The 20,496-nt window shown below is 38.3% G+C and overlaps 1 protein-coding gene across 1 annotated transcript in view; it reads right to left on the reverse strand.

Annotated features, from left to right (window-relative positions):
* Positions 1 to 20,496, reverse strand: part of ADCY1 (adenylate cyclase 1) — a gene marked incomplete at its 5' end in the record, with an annotated part of 490,247 nt that overhangs the window by 87,953 nt on the left and 381,798 nt on the right. Inside the window, 3 exons of the mRNA XM_081342918.1 lie at positions 2,141 to 2,238; positions 3,841 to 4,035; positions 20,060 to 20,215. Of these exons, the coding sequence (XP_081199044.1) occupies positions 2,141 to 2,238; positions 3,841 to 4,035; positions 20,060 to 20,215 (449 nt within the window). The remainder of the gene's footprint in view (positions 1 to 2,140; positions 2,239 to 3,840; positions 4,036 to 20,059; positions 20,216 to 20,496) is intronic.

The following is a 20,496-nucleotide window of genomic DNA, read 5'->3' on the forward strand; positions in this document are numbered from 1 at the left end:
TTATTGGATTTTTTCCTAAAACCTTTCAAGTTCTTAGTGATCCTACTACAACCAACCAAAAGTGAGATTCTTCCAGTATTCTTTTCATATGATTTATTAAACTAAGATAGGATAAGGTTACAAAAGTGGCATTGCTTTCCATTTAGAATCCAGTTCATCTTCGCAAATCCCAGCATATTTTCAATCCTTTATTAATGGTCCCTATGTGAATTTGTAAGAAGACTATTAATTTTATTGCTAAAGGAGGAATGTCTGAACAGGTTATCTTGGGTCCAAAATTACATACGAAAATAATATTGGATAAAAATTCCCGAGTATCTCACAAAATGAGAGTTATATCAAATAAGTGATAGATACTTAAGACAGGATGAGCTAGAAATAAAAATAATAGGAGAGATCTAGGAGAAATCAATTGTCTTCTTGAGTTCACTGATAATATGAAAGAAAAGGAAATGCTGGTTGCTGTAATCATTTTTTCTTGTTCTGCTATATCCTGCTATATAACAATTCTATAATACCCTTTCCAAGAATGCATTTGTCAGAACACACTCCAATCCACATCTCAGGAAAGAAGAACTCTTGGAGACAAGATTGTCCAAACAGGAATTTTTACTAAAACATAGATGACAGTGGATATAATAGATAGGATCTGAAGCTGTTTCACAGATCGATACTTTTAAAGTGTCCCTGAGTAATAACCCCACCCCTCAGTCCATTTGGTCAGTCCTGGATCAGTCAAGTCTCAGGTGTCAAACCCCTCGTGGGAAAAAGGAGAACCACCAGTACATTTGCAACATTATTGCTTCCTCCCCTTCACATTCCATCCAGAGATACAAACCAGAATCCCCCCCCCACACACAGCTTTCTTGCTTGTTCATAAATAGATAGGGAGAGGATTTCCTTTCATCGCAAGAGACAGAATTCTCCCCACCCTTTGTTGTTTGAAGTTCAGAGGGAGAGGGTTTCTTTCATTGGTCTTTTGTGATGGCCACCAGGCAGGCTGAATAAGCAAACATTACTTCTAAGAGAAAGAGAGGTGGCAATTAACACCTCCTTTCCTCCTTGGGAATGGCAGAATCCAATAGGGGTGGTGGTGAGATTTTGGTTTACGCAGAGAGAGTTAGAAATGAAATATAAATGGATTCTGACAGCATGATTTCTATAGTGTTTATAACCCTTCTTTTCGTAAAATTGGTTAAGTAGGGTAACTGTATTTTCACAATTTGACATAGCTGTAATAGCTGTAACCTTGTAATTCTTTCAAGGGCGCACACACACACACACACACACACACACACATCCTGATGGCTTTAATCAATATTAACTATACATAAATACATTAGATTTGATTTAATACTGTGATTTTTTTACATATACACTAGACAAGTATTACACCATATATAGTTAGGACTTTCAGTTTACATTATTTGATAAATGTTGAATTTAACAATGTTGAATTTCAACTGCTTTTATATTTCAGCAGAAAGAAATAGGTAAAATAAATGATTCTTTTAAACAAAGAAAAAATAGCTTTGGATGAGTTTGTGCTAACTCTCCCTGTAACAAATATTTTAAAAACTTCAATGAGCTTTCCCTAAAGAAAGAATTCTGTCCATCCCTGATTAGAACACCATATGGTTGTACTAGAGGGAAAAAAAGTAAATTATATTATGGTACATAATTTATATATAATCTGCTTAACCATTGGATTTTCTGTACACTAATAAACTGACTCTTTGGCTCTTAAATTTCTATCAGCTTTAGAAAAGCCATGAATGCAGATATTGCTCTGTTAAATTTTCCTAACCAAATGTTCCTAGAAAGTAGGAACAAAAGCAATTTTGCTTTTTATTATGTTATGTCTGTGTTTTATGTTATGTCTGTGTTTTATTAGTGTTTTATTAGTTCCTATTTATTAGTTCCTACAAGATTTGTTTTTCCACTAGGTTTGTTCCCAATAACTTCAGTAAAGACCAATGGAAAATTTTCAAAGTTAAAAGACATTAATTGAGGGTTTTTTTAGCACGTTGGATACAATTTAAGAAGTAGACAATTTAATGAATACAAAGCACATTCAAAATACTTATATACCAGTATAAATGCGCTTGGCATTTAAATTATTGGAAACAAAATAACTTACTGTGGTATTATTAAAAGGTAGATAAGGCCAAATAAGGCAGCTAGAATCAGTGACAAAACTACAGAACTTGTGAAATATTCATCCTGAAGTTGGTGATACTGTGAATGAAAGAGGGAAGAAGAGAGACAGAGTTAGTTAGCCATTTGCTTTGCATTTTGTGATTCTGAAGACACAAACAATTATGCTAAAATGATGCAAAAAAGATTTTAAATCCTAAAACTTGCCAGTTACATATTTCTTTTTAAATATTTATAGTTAGCCCAGAATTGGGAGGAAAATCCTCTTCTAAGCTTCAGTATACTTTGCAAATCAGAATAAGTCCATCACTCCTTATATTGGAATCAGGAAAAGAAGGAAAAAATCCTAGATATGTGTGCTATCCTTGAAAGAAAGTTGTGTGTCATTCTGAAAACAACAAAAGCAAGCCCTAACCTCTTTACACCTCAGACTTGGAAGGAAGGGTGGAATGTTATCTTTGCAGATCTCAGGTCTCAGATGTGCTAATGTAGCAGCCTTCATTTCCACCCAAAGCTCACATCATTTTCACTATATTGGAAGTATTAATATTTTATTAACTGTTATTAATAACTTTCTTTTAGGATCAGACTTTTCTAATTATAGTTCTCCACACTGATTTTAGAGACCTTCCACAAAGTTAGGATTTATACATTTTAAGTAGATTGAATATTATAATTCATTCAAAGCTATTGAAATAGACAGCTGAATAAAGGTTCAATAATTCTAAGGAAGAAATGATCTATGGGAAATAACTCAGTGGGGAAGACAAACTCATTTCTGAAACTAGGAGAGAAAGTTCAGCTTGAAGAGGATTTCTTGCATTTATAAGAAATCTCTCTGATTTCTTAATGAAATTATGAAAAATATTGATATCCTTTCCCCAAAAGAAAAGAAAACCTTTCTTTTTTCTTGGTGAAATTGTTTATCTAGGATAAAGCCAATCCTATTTTATCACAAACTGTGTTTTTTGCTTATCACTGCAGTTTGTTTGTGAAACACTGTCTCTTACAAAATACACAAATACTACATAATTGATTTTCAATCAAAGCCAGTCCCAACAAACAATATCACAACTTAGTAGCAATAGCTAGTAAAAACAAAGGTGATTAAACAGTTGTAGGGAGAACTGCCAAATATTAACTGAATAAAGAAAAACTAGTATGTATTTCTTGTCTGTTGATCTTCTCCAGATAAAAATGTTGAAACATGAAGTGCTAATATGAACAATGCTCCAAGTTTCTTTCAATATTTTTTTTTGCAAAATTGGAGCACTTTGATATAAAATTATGAAAGGGTTACAATATTCTGATAATTTAAGGAAGAAACTAGGATCCTACAGTCAGGCAAAACAACAACTATCTGATATTACAAAGGTACATTTTATTTGCTTTCTTCTTACATATAAAGAAAGAAGGAAGAGACTCTAGATTACAAACACAAAGATTGCATTTCGCTCATTGCTATAACACCAAGGCAAGATTTACTATCCTACCTAAAACCACATGATGAAATAATAATTCTGTGATGAATAAAGCCAATCCTTTCCTGACAGTACTTTCTTCATTTCTGTTCCTTTCAGATGAAGAAGGCTGTGCAAAATATCTCAAGGACCTCAGGTTTGGAAGGCTAAATCTTGCATTTACAAAAAAATGCAAACCATCTTTAAGAAAAGTCTCACCTACCTTTTGCTCACGTTCTATCTGCTTATACCTTAGAGTAAAAAAGTTTAGATCTGCCATTTCTGATTCAGTTTGCCGAGCCTCTATTAAGCGGCTGATATATCGGTTAACTCGGGTTCCAGGAGTGTTATATACAACATTTGTAGAAAAAGAGGAACGATTCCTGAGTTTTTCAGAGGCTGTTCTTAATGCCCTTCTCTGTGGCAAAAATTAAAAATAAAAGGTGAGCGATAGGACTAACAATATATTTGAAAGATTAAACAACACTATATTGTAGCATTACATGGGGTACAGATTGCTCTGCCTTGTGAAAAATCTATAAACTTACAAAAACGGTATAGCAGTAGCAGCCAATATTTAGTGTCCACCCTCAAACTGACTAATATCAGGTGTCATAAACTTGTGAAATGTGAAAAAAATCTGTAATTTATTACTGATGAATTTATTACCTTCTATCATGACTTTATTCTTTTTTTAAAAAAATGTCTACAGGGACATATGTTCTTAATATATTTTTTCAAACTATTATTAGATGTTAAAAGTCTAGTATCTGTAGTATCTCTTAGCTTTTTAAGTATTTCCAATAGGGCATATGGAAGAATCTCAATTACTACATCACTAAATTTAAAGAGAGTTATTGTAACTATAATTATTTAATCACTTATTAAGATGCTTTGTAGAACTTGTCAAAGAATACCATGATTTCGTTATTTTGATAATGGAAGTATTGATCTATGACCAAAGGATATTTTGGGTATAGTTAGAATTTAACTTATTATGTGCTGATGATAATTTGTACATTTTTAAAAAAATAATTACTAATGTATTTACATTACATTCAGAAATATGAATATAGTACAAAAGATCATATATAGCATGTGAAAATATATCCTGAAAATATCCTGAAAATACAAATATCAGTGGAAATTATTAATAAGTGTCTGGCTTGCCTGATATTTCTTAAATTCTCATATATATTCATCTTTGCAGATTTGGGCTATAGAATAAGTAATAAAATGCATATAACTTCAATTTACTCAGATACATATTTAGGGAATCTGCATGTTAATATCTGTCAGATATTTTGACACATAGATTGAAAAAAAACCTAAATATGGGATGGGTGGCCTTCTTCTGATTAATATCTTCAGCTTTCTTGACTTTTAACTTTTATTAACAGAATAACAGAGTTGGAAGGGACCTTGGAGGTCTTCTAGTCCATGCCCCTGACTATATTATTTCAGACAAATGGCTGTCCAATCTCTTCTTAAAAATTTCCAGTGATGGAACACCCACAATTTATGCAGGTACGTTGTTCCACTAGTTAATTGTTCTCACTGTCAGGAAATTTCTCCTTAGTTGTAGGTAGGTTCTCTTCTTCATAAGTTTCTATCCATTGCTCCTTGTCCTGCTTTCAGGTTCTTTTGGAGAATAAATTGATCCTCTCTTCTTTGCGGCAGCCTTCAAATATTGGAACATTGCTATCATGTCACCCTAGTTCTTTTTTTCACTAGACCTAATTCCTGCAATTTATCTTCAAATGTTTTAGCCTCCAGTCCCGTAATCATTTTTGTCAGTCTCCTCTGAACTCTCAATATATTTTTTATTTCATGGTGACAAAAGCTGGATACAATATTTCAAATATGGTCTTACCAAGGCATTATAAAGTGGTACTAGCCACTCTGTAACTTATAAAATATAAAAATTATAATTTATAAATAAAGTACTTAGGGGTCTGATAGTTCAGTAGTTTAAGACTCTGAACTTGTCAGCTGGAAAGTGAAGAGCTGGGTTATGAGACCCAAGTGCCATGTGAAGGAGTAGGTGCCCTTACTTGCTCCAGATCCTGCCCACCTAGCAGTGGAAAAGCATGCAAATGCAAATAGATAAATAAATACAACTTCAACAGAAAAGCCTTGGCAAGTAGTCATTCTGGCCACATGACCATGTAAGTGTCTATTCCTACAGCTCCTGATGAAATAAGAAGCTACAGAAAAATGCAAGATGTCGGCCTAGATATACAAACCCAAACTTTGATTACAACTAAAGAATCAACTACAAAAAATATAATAGAAGAAGTGGAACAATTACATACTATGATAGAAGATTCAATTGATCAACAAACACAGTTAATGGAAAATCCAGAAAAGGGACAGGCAACATGGAAAAGGGAAAAGACTTTCTATATAAACCAGAAGAAACCTGAGGATCAAGAAGGAGAACAGACTGAAGGGAAGATAACCATTTCAGGACAACTACATCGAGATGGAAAAATAGAGAGATGATTTGTTAGTCCTTCCAAAAAAAAAATGGTGACCAGATGGCCTTTTCTACTTCAAGTAACATATATAATAACACATGGAGATCTATTTGATGACTGAAAAGCATGGACATGGAAGGCGAGTTGGCAAAGGAAGCTAGAATAAGGCTGAAGAAAATTGGGGTTTTGACTTATCAGTGAGAATTAAAATAGAACATACTCAAATAGACAAGATGTGTACTTTGAATACTAGATTTTGTTATGAGCTGAGATAAAGAAAACTTTGGTTATTTAAAATTTGGAAGTATAAATATTAAAAGTTAAATTTGAATATTGTTTTGCTTATAAAGGTTGAATGAAAGCTAAAAGTCTACTGATAAATGTAATAAATATGTTTTTAGTTAGCTGTTATAATAAAAACTGCTAGCTTAAATATGAGATAGCAGACATAAAAAAAGAGTATTTAATGTTGAAATAAGAGAAATTTTGGTTACTAAATTTAAGAGATTTGGAAATTAATAGAAAATAAGAATGTTATACTGTATTATTAATTAGTTGTAAGATGGTGAGAAATAGAATATATTCAAATAGATAAGACGTGTATCCTGAATATTAGATTTTGTGCTGAATTGTGAAAAAGGGAACTGTGGTTGTTTAAAACTTTGAAATTATAAATATTAAATGTTAAATTTAAATATTAATGGGAAACTAAAAATTGGGAAAAATGAATTAGGACATTGTATAAAGATTGAATGTTAAAATAACTAGTATATGTATAAACTAAAAATTATTGATAAATGTAAGAAAGTTATTTTTATTTGATTGATATAATAAGAATTGTATTAGTTTAAACATGAGACAGTAAATACTAAGGGGAAAAGAGAGGAAATATTTAATGTAGTAGTTTGAGACTTGTACTAAAGATAATTGTATGTTATTGAATTATCGATTAACTCAGCCGCCACATTGCTTTTTAAATATTTAAACGTAAAATTATAAAATCAATAAAATTTAAAAAACAACAACAACAAAATGGAGATAAGCAATGCTTTTTAGAGTCATATTTGACTGGACAGGAGAAATGTTTATCTTTTTTACCTTTACTAACACTTCATATGAACTTGATTCTATCCCTCTGTTAATGCAGCCTAGCACTGCATTGGCTTTTTTGGCTGCTGCCACACACTCCTGACTCATATTTAAGTGATTATCCACTAGAACTCTTAGATCCCTCTTGCAGTTACTGCTTTTGAGCAGTATTTTGTACCTGAGCATTTTGTTTTTCTTGCCTATTTGCAAAATCTTACTTTTTTCACCAGGGAGTTTCATTTTGTTAGATAGGGCGCAGTGTTCAAGTCTGTCAAGATCCTTCTGGATCTTGAGCCTGTCTTCTGGGGTGTTAGTTATTTCTACCAGCTTGATGTCATCTGCAAACAATGAATTCCTCATCTATTCCCTCATCTAAACATTTATAAAAATGTTGAAGAATACTGGGAAAGACAGAGTCTTGCGAGACCCCACTATCTACTTCCCTCTTTGTAGATATAGTTCCATTCAGGACTACCTGTTGAGCGTGGTTTGTCAACCAGTTACAAATCCATCCAAGTTGTGGTCTATTTTATCAAATATCTTATTGAAGTCTAAGTATACAATGTCCACAGCATTTTGCTGGTTCACCAATTTAGTCACTTCATCAAAGAATGCAATAATATTTGTTTGGCATGATCTATTTTTGGCAAACCCATTTTAGCTTCTAGTTATAACTTTGCTTGTTTCTAGGTGTTCACAGATCTGTTGCTTGATTATTAGATATTGATGTTAGACTGATTGGTGTGTAGTTTCCTGGATCTATTTTTTTCACTTGTTTAAGATTGAAACCACATCAGTTCTTTTCCAGTGCTCTGATAATTCCCAGTACTCTACGATCTTTGAAATATATTGTTCAGTGGTTCCAAGATTAAATTAGAATAGAATAGAGCTAGCCCCCTGCTCAAGCAGGAGAACCTATACCATCTTAGACAAGTCTCTTCTTAAAAACCTCCAGTGATGGTGCGCCCATGGCAAGCCATTCCACTGGGTTAATTATCCTTACTGTTAGGAACTTTCTCTTTAATTCCAGGTTGCTTCTCTCTTTGATCAGTTTCCAACCATTGTTTCTTGTCCTGCCCTCTGGTGCTTTGGAAAATAATTTGACCCCCTCTTCTTTGTGGCAGCCTCTCAAATACTGGAATACTGCTATCATATCTCCCCTATTTCTCCTTTTCTTTAGACTAGCCAAACCCAAGTCCTGCAGCCATTCTTCATATGTTTTAATCTTCAGGCCTTGGATCATCTTAGTTGCTCTTCCCTGAACTTTTTGCAAGGTCTCAACATTTTTTTTGTAGCATGGTGACCAAAATTGGTTGCAGTATTCCAGGTGTGGTCTCACTAGGGTTTTATAAAGCGGTACTAATACTTTGTGTGATCTTGATTCTATGCCTCTGTTTAAACAACCCAGGATTGTATTAGCTTTTTTGGCTGCTGCTGCACACTGGCAGGCTCATAGTCAAGTGATTGTCCACTAGGATTCCAAGGTCCCTCTCATAGTTACTGTTTTGAGACATGTCTCACCTAATCTGTACTATCTTTGATTTTTCCTATCTAAATGTAAAACTTTGCTTTTCTCCATGTTAAAACTCATTTTGTTGGATAGGCCCATTGTTCAAGTTTGTCAAGAACTTTTTGGATCCTGAGCTTGTCTTCTGAGGTGTTGGCTATTGCTGCCAGTTTAGTGTCAGCTGCAAATTTGATGAGTTCCTCTTCTATTCTCTCATCTAACTCATTGATGAAGATATTGAAGAGTACTGGGCCTAAGGTGGAGCCTTGTGGTACCCCACTGCTTACTTCTTTCCATGTGGATGTAGTACCATTGAGTACGGTTTGTCAGCCAGCTACAAATCCATCTGGTGGTGACGTTGTCTATTCCACCTTTTTCTAGCTTACCAAGTAGCAGATTGTGGTCTACTTAGTCAAACGCCTTACTGAAATCTAAGTATACTATGTCCACGGCATTTTGCTGGTCTACTAATTAATGGAAGAATGAAATAAGATTAGTTTGGCATGATCTGCTGGCTACCAGTTATAACTTTGGTTCTAATTGTTCACAAATCAGTTTTTGGATTATATTTCTCAGAATCTTCCCAGGTATTGATCTCAGACTGATTGGTTTGTAGTTTCCTAGGTCTGTTTTTTCCCTCCTTTCATGAAGATGGGAATCACATCAGCCCTTTTCTAATCCTCAGGTACTTCCCCGGTGCTTGAGCAATTTTGAAAGATGGTGCAATGGTTCTGAGATAACATCTGCCCGCTCCTTCAAAACTGTGGCATGTAATCTGTCAGGTCCTGGTGATTTATATTTGTCAAGGTCGAATAGGTGTTCTCTTACTATTTTCTTGCTTATTTTAATTTTTGTTTCTAGTTTTTCTTATACAGTATGGTATGGTACACTAGGTTTCTGTAACATGGGGCTGCCCTTGAAGACCACCCGGAGGCTCCAGCTGGTGCAGAATGCGGCCGCGCGGGTAGTGATGGGAGCATCCCGATACTCCCATATTACACCCCTCCTGTGTGAGCTGTATTGGTTACCGGTTGCCCTCTGGGTGAGATTTAAGGTGTTGGTACTTACCTTTAAAGCCCTACATGGCCTAGGCCCAGGATATTTGCAGGACCGTCTACTGCTGGGAATGACTTCCCATCGCCCAGTGTGATCACACAGGGAGGGCCTCCTTAGGGTGCTGTTGGCTAGACAATGTCAGCTGGTGACCCCCAGGGGGAGGGCCTTCTCTGTGGGAGCACCAGCCCTGTGGAACCAACTTCCCCTTGAGCTCTGGATGGCCCCGGATCTCCGGTCCTTTCGCCACAGCCTTGAAACATTTCTTTTCCATCAGGCTGACCTGGACTGACAGGGATTTTTAAAATGGTTTTAACTTATTATTGGGGCTGCTAGTTTAATTCTTTTTTAACTTTTGTATTATTGTATTTTTATTGTTGTTAGCCGCCCTGAGTCTTTCGGGAGATAGGGCGGCTTATAAGTCCCAAAAATAAATAAATAAATAAATAATAATAATGCCAACATGTCATACCCACTCTTGTGTACTATTGCTTCTAGTGCACCCTGTTTCTTCTCCAAGCTTTGAGCATTAATATATAAACATTTAATACTTTTATGTCTGTCCATGGGTATGTTTCCTGGACCTCCTGATTGGTATTTGATTTTTTTTCTTTTTTCTCATTATTCCCTACCTCTTTGTCTGATTTTATTTTCTTGGGATTTATGATTGGTTTTGTGTTCTAGAGATTCTAATGATTGGTCACCCTTCCCCCTCAATTTTAGTTTAAAGCCCTTAAATGAGTTGGACCAGTCTTTTTTTTTAGAACATTTTTCCCTGTTTTCATGAGGTTCAGCCCATTACTTGTCAAGAGTCCTTCGCATAGGAAATGCAGTCCATGGTCCAGGAAACCAAAGTTTTCTTGGTGACACCAACCCTTTAGCCTGTGGTTTATTTCTAGAATTCTTTCCCCCCCTCAATGTTGGGAGTACTTATGAGAACACTACTTGTTGCTCCCAGCTCCTTAACTTTATTGCCTAGGTGCTTATAGTCTCTCAGTATTGTGCTCAGGTTTTTTGTTGTGTCATTCATCCCAATGTGAAGAAGTAGGAGAAAGTAGTAATCTGTGGGCTAATTATTTTGGTTAGGTTTTCAGCCACATCTTTTATTTTTGCTCCTGAGAGACAACATACCTCTCTGGATTGTATTTACGGTCTGCAGATGGCTGATTTTGTTCCTTTAAGAATAGAATCTCCTATCAAAAGCACTCACCTTTTTTGAGGTGTGTATGTGTGCAGTCTGAGGTGCTTTTCTGCTTGTCTCAGGTGTATTTGTCGATGTGACTTTTTAATGGATATTTGGTGTTTCTTTGCTAGGTGTCTGCATGTTTCCTTTGAAGAGGACATTGTGGGTCTGTATATTTCCATCTAGGGGGAGAAATCAATTGTTCAGTTTTAATGGTGCTGCTTCTCATTGAGTTAGATTGGGCAGTAGGGTTTTGTTAGATGTATACTGCTTCTTCCTTTGAGTGTTGTGTTTCCTTCTATGTGTGACATACCTCCACTTGTCTTCCTCCAAGAGTCTATCGGTAGAGTCAAATCCTCTGGGAGTTATTTGTCCATTGTTTGATGCAGTTTGGGTATAGCTTTCTTGCCTATGTTGGAGTTTGGCTAGATCAGAGGTCCCCAACCTTTTGGGCACCAGGGACCGGTTCCATGGAGAGAGGTTTTTTCATGGACCAGAGGCTGCATGATTTTGTGTGCTGCCTGCATCTCCTGGATGGGGCTTTGCTTGTTTGTGTGGGCAGGTTGCTGGCATGCCGCAGCCCGGTACTGGTCCATGGACTGGGGGTTGGGCACCCCTGCTCTAGATCCCTTACTTTTTCCTCTAGTAGTTCACATAGTTTACATTTAATGCATGTATAATTTGGGTGTTCTTTCGGCATAAGCACATACTTGGAACATGCATTGCATACCACAGTAATATCTGTCTCCTGTTCCATGAATTTGTTACTTGAAAATCCCTCTTTTATGGTTGGTAGAAGTGCTTTGTTGTTAGCTATGCTTCTACCTTCTCTGTTCTAGGTAATTATGCCATTCACAGTCCCCGGTCTACTGCTGTTTGCAGTCCCTGGTCTACTGCAGTCCATACCACTTGGTTTACTGCCATTCACACCACCTGGTGTACTGCCATCCACAGGTCCTGGTCTACTGCCATCCGCAGATGACATATGTCAGTTCCTTCAGAACTTTGGGATGTAATATATCTGGTCCTTGTGAACTCATCTAGGGTGGACAGATGTTGTCTTTCCATTTTCTTGCCTATCTTAACTTGTATTTCTTTTATGGTTCTGCTTTTGGTAGGTTCAGCTATTTTTTTCCCCTTTTTGTGTGAAGACAGATGCAAAGAATGAATTAAGTAGCTCTGCATTCTTCCTGCTGCCCATCACTTCCTTGTCATCTTAGTAAAAATTAAGTCCAATATAGCTAATCCTCTAGTTCTCTCTTCTACTTTTTTGGTATCAAAGTTGTCAGCTTAACTTGTTAGGAACTTGTTTGATTTCCACTTGATGCAGAGTTTGTCTCCCGGTTGATATCAAGGCAGTTAAAGTTCCCTATTACTACTGTGCTTTGTTTCCTGCATTCATTACTTCAGTGCTTTTTTTCTAAAAAAAAAAGGTGCCAGAACTCTCATCTTGTTAATCTTTTATTTATATAATTTTATTTATATATTTATTTATATAATTAAAAATTATATATTCAATTCTTAATGCATCTTTCAGGCATTCACGAAATAAACTAGAATTTGTTGTGAGCATCTCCTTAAATACAAACAGCTCATAAGCCGGACCTATCTATATTAGCAACCACATTATTGATGGCTTGTACATACCATTTTAAAGATATGGTCACATAGGTTCAAATGAATGAGATGCTCCTTATAACCCAAAATGCATGCTATTAATTCATCCCTGCCAAAATAGTTATTTTCATCAGACTTAGTTCATGATGAACTTAAAATGCTAAGTTCTGTTTTATCAAATTAATAGAGGTAAAAAATTGTGGATAGCTCCCCCATGTTTATATACTGCAGGTGGGTATAGTAAAAATGGAATATTATTTTTTGTTTACTTGGAAAATGATGTGTTGCACTTTAGTAGAGGAGGAGACAACTTTTGTATATATAGTATGACATATATTGAATTCCTTTTGGATAGATTAGCAGTGGGAGATAATAGATGTCTAATACAAGTGCATATGCTGCCTTCAACATATATGTGCTTAATTGATGGAGTCAAGTTACTGACAAGATAATGAATTGCAAAGAAATTGTTATTAATACATAAGTTAAACATTTTGTTTCTATTTCTTTACAACTGCTGATAAAAAATGGCCTGGCTATGTTCAAATTATACAAACAAGAGAACAGGCTTAGGTGAGAGGGAAAGTGTTACAATTCAATCTATTCATGAATATGGATTTGGAACCGCTTACCGGCTGAACTACGGATGGCCCCCGACCTTCGCTCCTTCCGGCGTGATCTAAAAACTTATCTATTCGAACAAGCCAGCCTGGTCTGATGGGTTTGGGGTTTTAACATTATTTTTAACTAACTTACTACATTGGGCACAATTGTTTAACTTTAAATCTTGTATCCTGTATTCTTATTTTTATTGCCCTGTACACCGCCCTGAGTCCTTCGGGAGAAGGGCGGTATATAAATCAAATAAATAAATAAATAAATAAATAAATAAATAAATAAATAAATAAATAAATAAATAAATAATTGCCCAGTGTATTTTAACAATGATATAGAACTGTGCTATGAGGAGCTTACAATTTACATTTCTTATTCTTGGGGAATTAATGACAGAAAGAAAATGGATTGAAAAAAGTAGATGCAAAAGTAAATAGATAAATATGAGAAAATATAGTTTCATATCCTTAAGTAATTTATGAAGAAAATGCTTAAGATTACCACTTCAGATAGACGTACAAAATCTGCAAGAATCCAGATAACCACTAAAATAGTAGCCATAAGACACAGTTCCTGGCTGAGGGAGTAAAGGAGACTATGTTTCAGAAAGCTAACTTTCATTCTCAGGGGCCATTGAGGACCACCTCCTGAGCTTGGAGCTAAGCAGGGTCAAATCTAGTTAGTGCTTGGATGGCTGTCAGGAAATCTCAGAGATGTAGGTTAGATTGGGGAGCTGGGGGTAGGGGGTGGGGACGTAAGGACCCCATAAAGGAGACAATGCAAACCAGTTATATACTGTTGCAAAAATAAAGGCTACCCAAATGTCTCCATGAAATGAACAAGAGAGGACTTTAACTGAAGAAAAGTTTACCTTTCTAATCCTGCATGGTTCTAAAATTAGATCGGGCTGATGTAATCATGCCCTAGCACAAACTAACAGCCAGCACCAGCCTGCAACCCGCCTAAAAACAGGGATCCAGTGACAGACAAACATGGCCAGTGTCGTAATTGACAGGACCTTTAATGGGCCTCCCCCTCCCCCCCCAGGCCCTCTTCCTTCACACCTGCTGCTAAGAAATAGCTTGGGCGGCCTCGCCTGCCTCCTCTGAACTTTGCTCACAGTCGACACCACAGCAGCACCTCTCTCTCCAGAAGGAGAACAAAGAAAGACCCTATTGGCTTTCGAAAGCCAATAGCGGGAGTAGCACAGCTTGTGCAAAAGTTGAAAAAAATCCATCAAGAAAAGGTGCCGGAATGCCATTCTGAGCGTTCTATGAGAAAAAAAGCCCTGCATTAGTTAGCTGATTAAGCAAAAATATTCATCTATTTCTTCTGCTTTGTAAGGTGGCCTGTAGTATAAGCTCTGACAATGTCATTCTTTTTTCCTTTTATATTAACCCATATGCATTCAAGGAGGCTTTTGCCTTGGTTTTATAATTAGATACCACTGAAATATCCTTTTCATATCTTAAATATATGTTGCATCATTTAACGGTGAAAAAACAAATGACAGTTAAATAATTAAAGACAAACTATGTACTTTAATTAAGAAAGTACATAGTTTCTCTTTAATTATTTAACTGTCATTTGTTTTTCAGCATTAAATGATGCAACATGTATTTTGAAGATCTTGGACAGACTTTTAAATCTTATATTTATTCTTATAAAATTTGAAATAATTCTATTGAGATAATTACCTATAAATCTTTATTTTCTAGTTCTTGGACTAAATAAATGTGAATGAATATTTTAGATAAAATCACAATGTCTTTAAATTTATTTGATGCATTGCAATAAACCTTGGAATGATATGAAACATTATATAACACTATATACCAAAAGATGGGCACATCTCAATGTAATTATAATTTTCTATACTACAATCCACAGTTAATTAGGTTAATACATTTACTAATGTTGAACAACTAATTTGTTGGCAATATTCAGGGCATGGAGAATCCATTTCTGTTATTCAGTCATAAATTTTCATGTAGTAAATAGTTCAAATATGTTGAATCCAAAAATATTAAATTGTATCTGTCAAATAATTAATATACATCCAGAATATTACAATCTTTGAATATTGCAAAGGCTTATGTTTTAATTATGGCTAATTTAATCTTATTCTAGTTGTATTTCCTGTGACAGAAGGATGTATTCCTTTTCTGTATAAATGCAAAAAACAGTAATCCAAAATGTTATTTAGCAATAGCAATAGCACTTAGATTTATATACTGCTCCTTCATGCTTTACAGTATTCTCTGAATGGTTTACAAATGTCAACACGTTGCCCTCAATAATCTGGGTCCACATTTCACTGACCTCAGAAGGATGGAAGGCTGAGTCAACCTTGAGTTAGTCAGGATTGAACTCCAGGCTATGGGCAACCTGCAATACTGCATTCTAACTACTGTGCTACCATGACTGTATTATTTTTGTTATATAGTCAAAATATTTAAAATATGTATATGAAATTGATTTATTAATAACATTTATAAAGACTGATTGAAAACTTTTAGTCTCATTAAAAGGAATTGGTGATCTCACCTTATAAATTGGGTGTTTGTAAGGCTGATAAAAGCCACGGGTGCCATTTCGATGTTAAAAAATATTTCAATTGTAAATCCTACCACAGGTGGCAGTCCAGAGATGGTATTTTTCCTTTCATATACAAAATTCTCTCTCTCTCTCTCTCTCTCTCTCTGTGTGTGTGTGTGTGTGTGTGTGTGTGTGTGTGTGTGTGTGTATGCATATGCATGCGTACGTGCACATGTTCAAAGTTTTTGACCAGGTCACTGCCTGGAACTTTTTTTTTTTGCATGATTTTTGGGAGTGATTTGCTATTGCCTGCTTACTCTGGCTGAGAGAAAGTGGCTGGCCCAATGTGCCTAAACTGGGATAGAATTCATTCATTTGAACTCTCCCAATTTCTAGCCTGATACTTTCACTATTATACCAAACTGGCTCTCTTAAAATGTAGCTAACTGAGAATGTTTTAAAATGTTAGATATCAACTGCAGAGCACTAGTAATAGTGGTAAATATTTAGATTCCTGTTATTTGGGCATGTTCCAAATTTGTTGAATGTTGGTTTTTCATTATAAGTTTGTCAATAGTTTTGGGAAAGGAAATAAGATTTAGCACTGTGGATGTGATGTTCACCTATTCATGAATAACTTGGATATTTATTTATTTATTTATTTATTTATTTATTTATTTATTTATTTATTTATTTATTTGGTTTATATACCACCCTACTCCCAAAGGACTCAGGGTGGTTTACAAGGCAAAATTTAAAAACAATACAATATAAAATTAAAATTAAATTAAATTAAGTCTAGCCGCAAAAAATTAAAATCACAATTTAAAAACATTAAACCCCTCAGTCCAGACCAGATAGCTCAAAGAGCCAGGTTTTTAGGTCCCGGCGAAATGAACGAAGGTTGGGGGCAGTCCGGAGTTCCGTTGGCAGTTGATTCCATAGGGCAGGCGCGCCCACAGAGAACGCCCTCCCCCTGGGGATTGCCCGTTGGCAATCCTTGACCGGCGGTACCCTGAAGAGGCCCTCCCTGTGGGAGCGCACAGGACGATGGGAAATTGACGCTGGCAGCAGGTGCTCCCTCAGATAATCCGAGCCCATGCCATTTAGGGCTTTATAGGTCATCACCAGCACCTTGAATCTCACCTGGAGGGCAACTGGAAGCCAATGCAGCTCGCGGAGAAGAGGTGTTACATGGGAGTATCGGGAGACTCCCATCACAACTCGTGCGGCTGCATTCTGCACCAGCTGAAGCCTCCGAGTGGTCCTCAGGGGCAGCCCCATGTAGAGAGCATTGCAGTAGTCTAGCCGGGAGGTCACGAGCGCATGGGTGACTGTGCGTAGGGCATCCTGGTCCAGATAGGTGCACCAGGCGAACTTGGGCAACCCCCCCTGGCCACAGCTCCTATATGATCTTCCAAACTGAGCCGTGAATCCAGGAGGATGCCCAAGTTGCGGGCTTTATCAACGGGGGGTAACACCTCACCCCCCATAGTTAACAATGGAAAAGATTGGTTAGTCTGAGATGCCGGTATGCACAGCCACTCAGTCTTGAGACAAAGCCTGTTTCTCCCCATCCAAACCCGGACCGCCTCCAGGCAACGGGACATCACGTCGAGGGCGTCACTGGGTTGGTTCGGGGTGGAAAGAAAAAGCTGGGTATCATCAGCATACTGATGATACCCCAACCCAAAACCACGAATGAGCTCACCCAGCGGCTTCATATAGATGTTGAACAAGAGAGGAGAGAGGACTGACCCCTGAGGAACTCCACAAACGAGAGGCCTCGGGGCGGACCTCTGCCCTCCCATCAACACCGACTGCGAGTGGCCTAGGAGGTAGGAGGAGAACCACTGTAAAACAGTGCCCCCACTCCCAACCCCCTGAGATGCCGCAGTAGGATACCATGGTCGATGGTATCAAAAGCCGCTGAGAGGTCTAATAGGACTAGGAAAGAGGAACAACCCCTGTCCCGAGCCCGGCAGAGATAATTCACCAGTGCAACCAATGCCGTCTCTGTGCTGTACCCGGGCCTGAAACCCGATTGGTACGGGTCCAGATAATCAGTTTCCTCCAGGAACAGAGGGAGCTGAAGTGCCACCATGCTCTCAACCACCTTCGCAAGAAAGCGAAGGTTGGAGACCGGATGATAGTTGTTCAAAATAGCCGGGTCCAGGGCAGGCTTCTTGAGGAGGGGCCTCACCACCGCCTCCTTCAAGGCGGCAGGGAAGGTTCCCTCCCTCAAAGAAGCAGTTATTACTGCCTGGAACCAGTCTCATGTCTCCTCCCAGGCTGCATATACCAGCCAGGAGGGGCACGGGTCCAATAAACACGTGGTGGAACTCAGTCTCCTCATGATCCTGTCCACCTCATCTGGGGTCACAGGATCGAATTCACTCCAGGTAACATTCTCTAGACCACTTGATTCCTCCCCGTCAGTCTCTGCCCAGTCAGAATCCAAACCAGCTCGAATCTGAGCGATTTTGTCTGTCAGATGATAGCTAAGCCCCTGCAAGGGCTCCTCCCTCACCTCCTGATTAAGGAGGGAGCGAGTCACCCTAAACAGGGCGGCCGGGCAATTATCTGCGGATGCGATGAGGGCAGCGAAGTAATTAGACTTCGCTGTCTTCATCGCTGCGAGATAAGACCTCGTAAAGGTTCTTAACCGCAATCGGTCAGACTCAGACCGGCTGGATCTCCAACAGCTCTCTAGACCTCATCTCTGATGCTTCATCTCCTGGAGCTCCTCAAAAAACCATGGAGCCCACCAGGATCTGTGCCGGGTCAGGGGTCGCAAGGGTACAACACGGTCGAGCGCCTCGGTGGCAGCCCTTTCCCAGGCATCCACCAAGGCATCAACCGGGCTGTGAGTGAGGGCGATAGGTATAGACCCAAGCGCCATCTGGAACTGTTCCGGATCCATTAGGTGCCTGGGGCGGAACCACCTGGTTGGTTCCACAGCCCAGCAGCAGGGGGTGACATAGCGGAAGACCAACTGCAGGAGGTGATGATCGGACCATGACAGGGGGACAATAGTTGGTGAGCCCCCTCCCAGATCATCAAACCACTGCCCAGATAAGAAAACTAGGTCGAGAGTGTGTCCTCCCCCATGAGTCGGACCCTGAATTACTTGGGTCGGGTCCATGGCTGTCATGGAGGCCATGAACTCTCAGGTCAACTCAGACAACCCTCCCAGAGAAGGCAGGTTAAAGTCGCCCAGAACTATAAGTCTGGGAAACTCAACCATCAACCCTGAGAGGGCGTTGAGAAGCTCGGGCAGGGCCATTGCTACACAGCTGGGTGCCAGGTATGTTAGCAACAAGCCCAACTGAGCCCCAGGGCCACACCTTAGGAGGAGGGATTCACTCCCGCCTATCTGTACAATAGTGGTCTCCCGCGGACATAAGGTCTCCCGTATAACTACCGCCACCCCACCGCCCCTGCCCTGAGCCCGTGGCCGATGTAACACACAGAAACCTGGAGGGCAAAGCTCAGTCAGAGGGACACCTCCCTCTGAGCCCAACCAGGTTTCTGTAATGCATGCCAGATCCACGTGTTCCTCCTCGATCAAATCATGTACGAGGGGAGCCTTGTTCACAACGGATCTGGCATTAAAGTACACCAGCCTGAGCTTAGGAGCCTGATCCCTCTTACCCCCGGACAAATGGGTACCAACTGGAGGGTCGGAGCACGCCACCGCTTGAAGACAGCGGGGGCGCAATCCCAGGTGTTGATATGGCCCTCCGTGTATCTTCCTGCTGCCATTCCCAATCGTCGTGGGGATTTGAAACCCCACCCCAATGCCAGGGAAACCAGGAGACCCCAACCCCATCTCGCCGGGAACTATTTCAGGCCCGGACTGACAACCGGTTGGTGGGGTACACCCCAATTCCCTCCCAACCCTACCATTCCCCCACTCCCTAACCCTTTAAAACAGCTGGCTAGAAAACATATTAGGGGCCTCTTAATATATCTCCACCAGAGGCCCCTATCTATGCCCAACCACCTCTCGGGGTCGCAACAATTGGGCCCGTCCTGTGAAGTATTAAAAAGACTTTTGTTATGATGGAAAATTATTATTCTGAATTTAAAACATTGGATTCACTTTTTATCTATGAGCTGACTGTGTATCAGTGTACACACTGAACTGGGAGCAAAAAAATCATATGTAAGTTAGTATATTCTTAAATATTACTTTTTTCATAGTGCATATTTTACTTTTTCTTGTAAATTTCCTGTACTTAAGCTCTGGCCTCTCTCTCTCTCTTTCTAAGCTTGTGTATGTGCATGTGTGTGTTTTTGTGAACCATATGCATATTCATTTATTATTCTTTAAATTTGCTGAATTAAACATATATACCTTGTCATCATCTTCACAAGTCATCACGTTGGAGAAAGGAATTTCAGCTTTAAACATTTTGCGACAGTGCATCAGCTGAACTAAGAGATAACAAACAGTCTTGAACTTCATTCTTTTGGCAGGCTTTATGTCAGAGAGAATAAGCCCTGGAAATATCTGGAAAGATATATATACATAAAGGAATGTTTATTTTTTAAAGTAAATTTATTATTTTTAAGTTGATGCCCAAAATGTATAGAAATTCATCATATACTATGGTAACATAAGCAGTGATTTTTCACAGAGCCAACCTTTTGACAGCATTATAGTATAGTCAGCTTAATTCTAATAGCAGCTCAGTTTAAGAAAAAAGATAATAATTGGTCCAATAGTATTCAATATGTTTTCTGGCTAACTGGAGAACTGAACCCAAATTCTCAAATAATCAGAAATCAGAA

The sequence above is a fragment of the Vipera berus genome (assembly GCF_964194415.1).
Source record: "Vipera berus genome assembly, chromosome: Z".
NCBI lineage: Eukaryota > Metazoa > Chordata > Lepidosauria > Squamata > Viperidae > Vipera > Vipera berus.